Source organism: Crocuta crocuta, unplaced genomic scaffold, assembly GCF_008692635.1.
Source record: "Crocuta crocuta isolate KB4526 unplaced genomic scaffold, BGI_CrCroc_1.0 scaffold102, whole genome shotgun sequence".
In the NCBI taxonomy this organism is placed as follows: Eukaryota; Metazoa; Chordata; class Mammalia; order Carnivora; family Hyaenidae; genus Crocuta; species Crocuta crocuta.
The window spans coordinates 10,411,409-10,421,376 of record NW_027530019.1 but is presented as its reverse complement, the minus strand read 5'-3'; the positions used below and the strand labels follow the sequence as shown (position 1 = coordinate 10,421,376).

The following is a 9,968-nucleotide window of genomic DNA, read 5'->3' as shown; positions in this document are numbered from 1 at the left end:
TGGCTTGGTTTATCTCTGCTCTTCCTTTTGCGCCTCCCCGCCCTGCCCGGACCGCTTGCCACATCCACTAGTCGGCGAAGCCCAGGAGACCACCAAGGAGTTTAATTCTGAGATGTTTTGGAGGAGACTCCGTGAGTGCCTCTCCTGTTGGGGACTTGAATTTCTCATCCCTTCCTGTGTCCTGACCCTTTTTTCCTCCCGCTTTTGCCCTGCCGCATCCTCTCAGTGGGAATACTTCACCTTCCTCATCCTGAGTACTTCAGAAGTTGGAATATAAAACATTGATTTGGGGAGGTGTTTTTGAGGCGTCTCAGCCGATAAGGGTTGAGAGGAAACGCATCATCTGCAAAGTCCCAGCGGCAGCTGCAGGCTTATCCTTTTGGCACTAACATTGGCTCCTGCCTCCTCCTCTGTCGTCCCTCAGATGAGGCAGCTGTGAACGTGTCAAGGCAAGCCACGACTCTGACCGAGGTCTTCACTCGTCTTCCACTGCCCTCTCCACAGGTGGGCTTTACTTTCCTGGAATCCTTGTGCTGCCTCCTTATTCATTAGGAATCCAGTCATCTTCTTTCTTTCTTTTTCTTTTTTTTTCCTTAATTTCTGAGAGAGAGATAAGAGAGAGAGACGAGAGAGAGAGAGAGAGACATCGTGAGCAGGGGAGGATCAGAGAGAGAGGGAGACGCAGAATCTGAAGCAGGCTCCAGGTTCTGAGCTAGCTGTCAGCACAGAGCCCGATGCGGGGCTTGAACCCACGAAACATGAGATCATGACTTTAACCGACTGAGCCACCCAAGCGCCCCAGGAATCCAGTCATTTTCTTTCCATGTTTTCCACTCAAGCCAGAGGATTTATTTTCCACACCTGTCAAGATGGCAGTTCTCACCTCACAGGATTGTTGTGAAGACCAAATTGCCAAGGGCATTACCTGGCATGGAGTAGGCAGATCTTTTAAATAGGTATTGGTTCAATCTGAAGTTCATCCTGGTTATTTCCTTTCTTATATATATATTTTTTAAGCACTTGGCTATTTGCTAGGTGTTTTCACATACATGATTCCCATCTGACAGCTGAATAAAAGGCTTAGAGGCTCAGGTAAATAAGCACTGGAGGTAGGCTTTAAATTAGGGTCTATCTGATGTCTAAACTACACCTTTTCTGTTATACTATGTGATACTCTTTTTATATTGAATTACTTTTGAATAACTTTTTATGTTTAGTCAATAACATGTATACAGTATAAATGCAGAAGATGTCAAAGTTAAGTGTGCTAAAAAGTTTATATCTCTCCTCCCCGGTTCCTTTTGTATTATTCCATATATATTTGATGTGTATACACACTTATGTGTATATGCCAGCTTCTTTTTACACAACTGTTAGGATACCATAAACACTTTTCTGGACTTTCCTTTAAAAAAAAATGAACGTGGCTTGCAAATTGATTTTTTTAATGTTTATTTACTTTTGAGAGAGAGAGAGAAAGAGAGAGCAAAGGCAGGGGAGGGGCAGAAAGAGAGAGAGAAACAGAATCCAAAGCAGACTCCAGGCCCTGAGCTGTCAGCACAGAGCAAGCTTGAGGCTCGAACTCACGAACTGTGAGATCATGACCTAAACTAAAGTTGGATGCTTAACTGAGCCACCCAGGTGCCCCTCAGATTGATTCTTAGCAGCACATATAAAACTGCTCAGTTTTTTGTAACACTGAATAGTACTCAATAGAGTGGATATAACCATAATTTATGTAACCAGTGCTTTATGTGAACATCTAAGCTATTTCCAGCTTGTACTTGTAACTATTATAGATAGTGCTGTGGTAAATTGCCTAATCTTTCTATATATATGCATATCAGGAAAAAAATTCCCGGAGTGGAGTTTCTGGAGCAAGAATTTATGCATTTTTAAAATAACTTCTTTTTATAAAACTGATGAAAGTAAACATGGTGTTATGCTAGGTATGCTTTATGCTCAGTTTTTCTAGAAATAGGTATACTTAATTTGGGAGTCAGGTTATTTTAAAATGGCATATTCGTTACCTTATTTGGTTTTCATCATTAATAGTTTCATTCTGTTTGTCAGTCTATATATCCAGATGTTTTGAAATGAAAAAATACTCCTTGCTGCACCTACAATGATGCTCTCCCCCTAACATACCTTAGAGATCTGTGATGAGAAAATAAGAAATGAATTGTTTGAGAGCATTTTAAAAGCTTTGTGCAAGAAAGTCAGTATTTATTTCAACAAGAGTGTAGCTATTACCTTATTTTTCTTATCTGTTGTCTCTTTCAAATATATTTGGGATTTGCTGCTAATATTCATAGTTGGTAGCATACCATGAGGAGGAGGCCTGGAACTGTTTTTCTGTACATGCCTTGGACATTGGTTTCACTTACAGATGAAAAGTTAGAATTTGGTTTTACTTGAATTATGTGTATTTGAATCATGAATGCTTCCATAGCATCTTAACATGTGAGTCCTACAGAAGTATGGCTTTGTTTTTTATGTGTTTGGTTGTTGAAGCAATGTCAAATTGCCATAAAAAGTTTTGACACTTATTCTCAAACATTGTACTTATCCAACATCCCAGACTGATGTTGGATGTCTGACAATTCATGGACTGTCCCCAATCAGTGGACCACATTTTACATAGCACTGACTTAGAATTTAGCAGAAAAGTGAGAACAAGCAAGATAGGAGAAAGCCAGTGACTGCTTAGAAGCAAAATAGTCAACACTGTAGAGTCCTTGCTAATTTAAGTGTGTGAGAGAGAGAGAGATCAGACACCTGGTAATAGTCTAAGATAGGGTTGGCAGATTTTTCTTTAAAAAGCCAAATAGTAAATATTTTAGGCTTTGCAGGCCAACTACCTAACTCTGCCCTTGTAATGTTAACACAGCTTTAGGTAATATGTAAATGAGCATGGCTGTGTGCCAGTAACACTTAATTTCAAAAAAACATCAGTGGGCCTAATTTGGCCCATAGGCAATAGTTGCCAACTCCTGGTCTAAGATATGGTGGATACTTCATAGCAGATCATGAGTATCTTGGGATGTAGAGTATTCGGAATAAGTTTTTCCTGCTATTCCTTAATGTTGTCAGCTGGGTCTCAGGGCCAGCTAACTCCTCTCTGCTATGTGCTGAGAACAGTGCAAGGCCTAATTCAGAATAGGACTACAGAAACTGTTTATAGATGATGCTATACAGATGTCTGCTCTCTTTGGCAGCTAATAGGCTGATGAATCTGATCCATTTCTTTTTTTCATTCTGAAATTGATCCATTGCCTCATAGGAAACACAGAGGTTCTGTGAACAAGTCCATGCTGCCATCAAGGCAATGATTTCAGTATACTATTCACTTCCCAAGGATCAGGGTAAGCCACTGTATACACGTAAATATTTAATTTATAGGGTAGATCTTTGCTAATATGACAGCTTCTGTTCTGAGACTTTTACCTTTTCTTTAATTTGAGTATGTAGTGTAACTTGCTAGCGTAAAATGTACTCGAAGATAATATAACATCAGTGACCTCCGTAAATAAACCTTTATGCTAAGGTATGATGCTGTGTTACCATCTTCCCTGCTTTGCCTGACTCCAAAAGGTTTTTAATTTTCACTGGCTCCTCCCTCTCTAACCCATTATAACCACTACAGATGCTGGGTATATAGGGGCATCCCCAATCTCCTCCATCCATATGATATCACACCCTGTTTCTGAGCTCCCTTACAAGTTAAGTGACCTCCAGTCCTGCCTATAGGTTAATGCCTTGATTATAATCATTCCAAAATTATAAATGAATGCATGTCTCATGGATCTTTAGGGTTACTCAGAGATGGTTTAAACTTCAAGTGTTTCATCCACAGTTGCCAAGGGACCACTGACCTTAATGAATGGATATATGCTGTCATGGAAGTATTTTGTTCCAGATCTCTTTTGGAGAACAATACTCAGAAATGGTGGGAGGAGCAAGAAAAAGACAAGGGGAAATACATATGACCTGAGTTTTGTGTTGGCCCTCCAATTAAAGCATGTGGGTGCTCATTACTTTAAGTTATGAAGGCCTTAAACTCTCAAGAAAGCAGATGGTGACTTCCAGAAAGGAGACAAGGCTGCTTAGTCTTTGGGTTTGGCTACAGGAATCACTCTGAGAAAGCTGGTACGGAGCGCCACTCTGGACATCGTAGATGGCATGGCTCAACTTATGGATGTGCTTTTCATGACCCCAACTCAGAGGTAGTGATGCTACAGTTGGGTTTATCAGTTAATGGGGTTTCTTGCTTCAGGGAGGGGAGAAACCCTCATTTCAACAGCAAAGTTACTAATAGCTAAGAATGATGTCTAGCAGGATCCTTTTTTAGGAGAGAAGAATATTGGTTATTAACATATCCTTATTGATTCCTTTCGCCAGCCCAGAGAACAATGACCTTATTTCCTACAACAGTGTCTGGACTGCATGCCAGCAGGTGCCTCGGATACCAAGAGGTGGGTGAGAGTGGGAAATGGGCCATTGACTCTGATGGTCAAAGTAGACAGTTCTCTCATACCTGGTTTCTAGTTTTGTAGCATGTGCATATTTTACTTACAGCTTAGTGGAATACTTATGATTTATTAGTAACATCAGAATATAGGTATTAATGTTTTTTGCCAGTCTTTTTAGTTCTCATACTTAAAAAAAAATTTTTAATGTTATTTATTTTTGAGAGAAAAAGAAACATTGTGAGCCAGGGAGGGGCAGAGAAAGAGGGAGACACAGAATCTGAAAGCAAGCCCCAGGTTCTGAGCTGTTAGCACAGAGCCCTATGTGGGGCTCAAACCCATGAACCATGAGATCATGACCTGAGCCAAAATTGGATGCTTAACTGACTAAGCCACCCAGGTGCACCTAGTTCTCATACATTTTTTTTTAGCCCTCTTACTGTGGCCATGTCTTGTTGAACAAATGTGATTTGTTTTCCTGGTCCTGCCCCAGGAGCAGTATTATGGGACACACTGAAGCCCTTATAAGATAGTGCCAGCTAGGCCAAAAACCAGTGTTTGTCAAGAGGCCCATGAAGAAGAACATCATGTGACCATTTTATTTCCTCTAGTGATGAATGATGAAAAGCTTTTTAACTCCTATCTGGGTACCCAGAGGATGGGTGTGAGAAAAATTTTAGATTAAACCACTGCTCTTCTTGACCATCCTTGGCACTCTTCTCAAATGGGAACACTGTTGGTTGCCATTTGCAGACGTGACAGAATTGTTGGGTTTCTCCTCTAATTCTGGTGCTTCTGAATTTTCACTCATAGATAACAAAGCTGCAGCCCTTTCAATGCTGACGAAGAGTGTGAATCTTGTGAAGGATGCACATGAGGAAATGGAGCAGGTGAGGGGAAAACTCCATGATCATAGATGAGAGTATAAAGAAAGGAGATGTCCTGAGCATTGACTCAATAAGTCCCATCCTCAGTCCTGGCTTTCAACTCCCATTTCCTACCCACACGACTCCCCTCTGTCTGTTGCTGGGCGAGGGAAGTGAGAACAGAATTTATGAAGTGATTGAACTCTGTAGCCATTAGTGAAGTAGCTGGCTGAGGTTTGGGGATAACTAAGACATGATGCAGAAAGTATAAAAAGACTTGCTTTTTTTTTTTTTTTTTTGGCATTCACATATATCATGGCATGTCTTAGGCCGTGGAAGAATGTGACCCGTACTGTGGCCTCTTGAATGACACCGAGGACAACTCTGATAACCACGGTGATGAAGACAATGATGGGTTGGGGTATCCAAACAATCGGGACTTATATTGGTCAGAGGAAGATCAAGAGCTCATAATCCCATGCCTTGCACTGGTGAGAGCATCAAAGGCCTGCCTGAAGAAAATCCGGATCTCAGTGGCAGAGAATGGGAAGAAGGATCAGGTGGCCCAACTGGACGACATTGTGGATATCTCTGATGAGATCAGCCCTAGGTAAGCAGAATCCCCACTTGAAACATGTGAGTGGCAGCATAGGATCTCAGCTTGTGTTGTAACTCCAAGCTTTTCCTCCAGTTTTTTACTTTGAACATTTTCAACCTATAGGAGAGTTGATAAAAGTATTGCAGTGAACACCCATGTATCCTTCATCTACATTCACCTGTTGTTCACATTGTTTTAAATATTGGCTTATTTCTCAATGGATTAGATTTGCTATTTTTCTCCTGAACCGTTTGAGGGTAAGTTGCAGACATCAGTGACATTTCCCCCCTAAATACTTCAGCATATATCTCTAAGAACAGACATTCTTATTACTATATCCAAGAAATAAAACATTGAATAGAAAATAGTTAATATTCAAACGTCCCCATTTGTCTCTAAGATGTATTTTAAAGCTTTTTTTTTAATCGAGGATTCTGTCATAGTGTCACATTGCATTTGGTTGTCATCTCTTGCAGTAGTATGGTTTGGTTGTCATCTCTTGGAACTATAACAGTCCCTAACCTTTTTTAGTATTTTTTGACATTGACTTTTTTTTGACAATTAAGTATTTTATTATTTTTTAATAGTTTATTGTCAAGTTGGTTTCCATATAACACCAGTGCTCATCCCCACAAGTGCCCTCCTCCATGCCCATCACTCCCCTTCCCCTGCCCCCTCCATCAGTCCTCAGTTTGACATTGACTTTTTAAAGAATCTAGGCCAGTTGTCTCGCAGAATATCCAAAAATCTGGATTCATGTGATTGTCTTTCTCATGATTATAGATTATATTCAAGTTAAATATTTTTTGGCAAAGATATCACATATTTGAGTATTTTGTGCTTCTCATTGCATCATATTGGGGAAGCGCATAATGTTGGTTTGTCCCATTATTGGTGGCACTAAATTTCATCACTTGGGTAAAGTCGTGCCCACTTGAGTGACATCCATGGATGAACTCCAAAGTTATTAAATTGTTGGTTTCAGATCCTCCCATTTTTAAATGAATTAATCATATCCTATCATATAGGCCAAGAGAGTTTTTTCCCCCAGCTTCCTAGTGAAATGGGGTAAGTAGATTTTTAGTAAGTTATCAGTTGAATTGAGTCTGATTGCCCAATTTAAGGAATTAATAGGCATTTATGGGACATTTTCTCACTGGTCACATCCTTAATTGTGTGCTGAAAACCACCCAGTTGAGCTTTGTTCCTTTTTTTGTTAATGGTTATTTTCGCTTTCTGCCCTTAGTGTGGATGATTTGGCTCTGAGCATATACCCACCTATGTGCCACATGACTGTGCGAATCAATGTAAGTACCAACTTTGAGGGAATAGATACTTACCTAACTGGTAGAATTTCCCTAATCGCTAATATTTCCTTTAAGCTGTAGAGAACATATTTATTTGTTATACTGGGATGCCAGTATACCAATAATGTCACAGTTTTTAAATGTATTTCTACCTGATAAATATTTACTGAAGTTGAATTATAATAGCCGTGAGTTTTGGTAGTACTCTCTTCCATAACCACGTGGGGAGTCACTTAGAAAAACCCAAAGACCTTAGAAAAAGCTACTTTGAAAAGAAAGTTTGATTTACCCCAGTACTTTAGGATTTTCTCAACCTGAAGTTGTAAATTTCTGATTTCTGGTGTAGGCAAAAACAAGTGTTCCAGAAACATACTCTGTTTTCGTATAAACATATTGGGTGATTTAAATAAAGAAGGTCAAGCTCTTTTAAATATCTGATTTTGGGGCACCTGGGTGGCTTAGTCGGTTAAGCGTCCGACTTTGGCTCAGGTCATGATTTCACGGTTCATGAGTTCGAGCTCCGCTTGGGGCTCTGTGCTGACAGCTAGCTCAGAGCCTTGAGCCTGTTTCAGATTCTGTGTCTCCCTCTCTCTCTGACCCTCCCTTGCTCACACTGTCTCTCTCTCTCTCAGAAATAAATAAAAAAAATTTTTAAAAATCTGATTTTATTGTATTCTTTCATGTCCTATGCTAGAGAGAATTCTATTCTTTTACTTTTAGAGACTCAGATTATCTCTACAGTTATTGGAAATAGAAATAAAACTGCCAAATGGCTTATATCTTACATTCACAATTTCAGTCCTAAAAATATTTGATAAATTCGATGGTGGAATTTAAATTCATCAAATATATCTTCACTATGTGCATATACCTTAAAGTAGAATAGGATCCTTTTGGGTGTTAACTTTTTTTTCACATTCATTTTTTAAAAATTGACTTTCCAAGAAATAAACATCTTTATCAATATGCCTTATCAATTACCCTAAATAAAAATTTTAAAAGATGTACTGTATATTGGTGGCGTATGTATATCCTCATGTTATTTTGTTATTTGTATGTTTAAAATTCTGTACCTAGATTTTTTTTTTTAAAAGGAACATTAGCTATTCTTGCTATGTATTCAGAGCTATCAGCAGTTGGGACAAATTCAGGTTATATTCTAACTTCCTCCATTTTTTCAAAATTTAAAAAAGTATTAAAAATTTATAAAAATATTAAGCTAGCAATATTAATAAGATTTTGCTAATTAGAGAAGAATTCTATAATTCTACCACCCTAATCTAACCAGAATTTTTGTTTTTGCTGTTTTCTTCAAGGTTTTTTTTTTAAATACTCTTTCATTACTTGAGTCTTTTAATATATCTTGTCTTTCCTTTCCTTTTTATAGTAAGGCTCAGGGTGAGTAACTTCTCTGTTTCTTTTCCAGTCTGCAAAACTTGTATCAGTCTTAAAGAAGGCACTTGAAATTACTAAGTGAGTATGAGGACTTCTCCCCAAATAGCTTTCTTGAGAATAAAACTATCCAGGCATTCTCAACTCCCAAAACCCCATTTTAAGAAGTGGAAGAAGGTGGGTGTAATGTTTTCTTTCCACTTGAGTCATGGAACAGCTAAGTTTCTACAAAGAAACTTGCCTCTCTTACTATAGTTTCCTTTGTGCTCCCTGTTGAGGGTAGATTTTGTTTTGACAGTATAAATTTAACTTCTCTTCCTCCCCATTCCATTCACAGAGCGAGTCATGTGACCCCACAGCCTGAAGATAGTTGGATTCCTTTACTCATTAATGCCGTTGATCATTGCATGAACAGAATCAAGGAACTCACTCAGAATGAAATTGAACTGTGAGTTTTCAAGCTCATTTGTACTCTCCATTCTCCTTATTATCACAGGTAGCCTCTGATGTCTGTTTTTAAAATGGGGCTAGAATGCTTTCTGGATCAAAATGGAGTTCCTGTCCATACTTGTCAAGAGATGTTACTACCAAAGATTATTGATTAGGCCAGACTGGAAATTATTTATATACTACTTAAGTCTGATATATTTTTCTGTGTTAGATACAAAAGATAATTGCATGAGTTTGCATTCCTGAATCACCTTTTAGAGATTCCTGCAGAAGCTGCCTTATGCCCTATTTGCAGTAAAGTGTGTTTTTCATTGTTAAACATGTTGATGGTCTTAATAAAATGTTGACCTGCCGGTGGTTCAATAAGTAAACTTTCAGAGTTTCTTTTTACTAGAAATACAGTGGGTTGAGACTAGCACATTGCTTTCATTTGGGTTTATAGGTCTAATGGTTTGATTCTGATCAGAACTGTATTTAGAACAAAAACACTTTAATTCTTTAGAGATGACTTCAAAGCCCCTGTGAGTACTTCAGTGTGTTATATATCATTATTCTTATCATTAAGTCCTTCTGAATATTATTCCATCCATGCCTTGAAAGTTTTTTGGTGTTGAGGTCACTTGTTAGGTTTGTCCCCCTTATGGAACAGATTTTGTTTTTTTATGCATACTTGTATTATTGTTTGGTTATATGTTACATGTGTCTCCAAATGTAAATACAAAATTTTTATAAATCAAATATTTTTAAATGTATAAGAGAGTTTATATAATTTTAAGGGCCTTTTCAGTTAATCCTTTTGCACAACCTTCATTATATTTTTGCATCAGTCTGGAGGATCGCATATTGGAAAGCAAGGTGTACATCACCTGTAGTGATGTGTACTCTG

The 9,968-nt window shown here is 38.4% G+C and overlaps 1 protein-coding gene across 4 annotated transcripts in view; it reads left to right on the top strand.

The window, feature by feature from the left end:
* The window catches only part of CCNDBP1 (cyclin D1 binding protein 1), a 96,011-nt gene that overhangs the window by 392 nt on the left and 85,651 nt on the right, over positions 1-9,968 (top strand). For 3 of the 4 annotated variants that reach the window (XR_013335239.1, XR_013335240.1, XM_077764577.1), the window contains exons 2-11: positions 72-131; positions 425-504; positions 3,284-3,365; positions 4,130-4,226; positions 4,402-4,475; positions 5,283-5,359; positions 5,665-5,945; positions 7,180-7,240; positions 8,667-8,713; positions 8,970-9,080. Coding sequence is in view for 2 of the 4 variants with exons in the window: in XM_077764577.1 (XP_077620703.1) it covers positions 72-131; positions 425-504; positions 3,284-3,365; positions 4,130-4,226; positions 4,402-4,475; positions 5,283-5,359; positions 5,665-5,945; positions 7,180-7,240; positions 8,667-8,713; positions 8,970-9,080 (970 nt within the window). In the remaining 2 variants the exon portion in view is untranslated. Of the gene's footprint in view, positions 1-71; positions 132-424; positions 505-3,283; positions 3,366-4,129; positions 4,227-4,401; positions 4,476-5,282; positions 5,360-5,664; positions 5,946-7,179; positions 7,241-8,666; positions 8,714-8,969; positions 9,454-9,968 lie in introns of those variants that run through there. The other variant, XM_077764578.1, reaches the window with a different exon arrangement.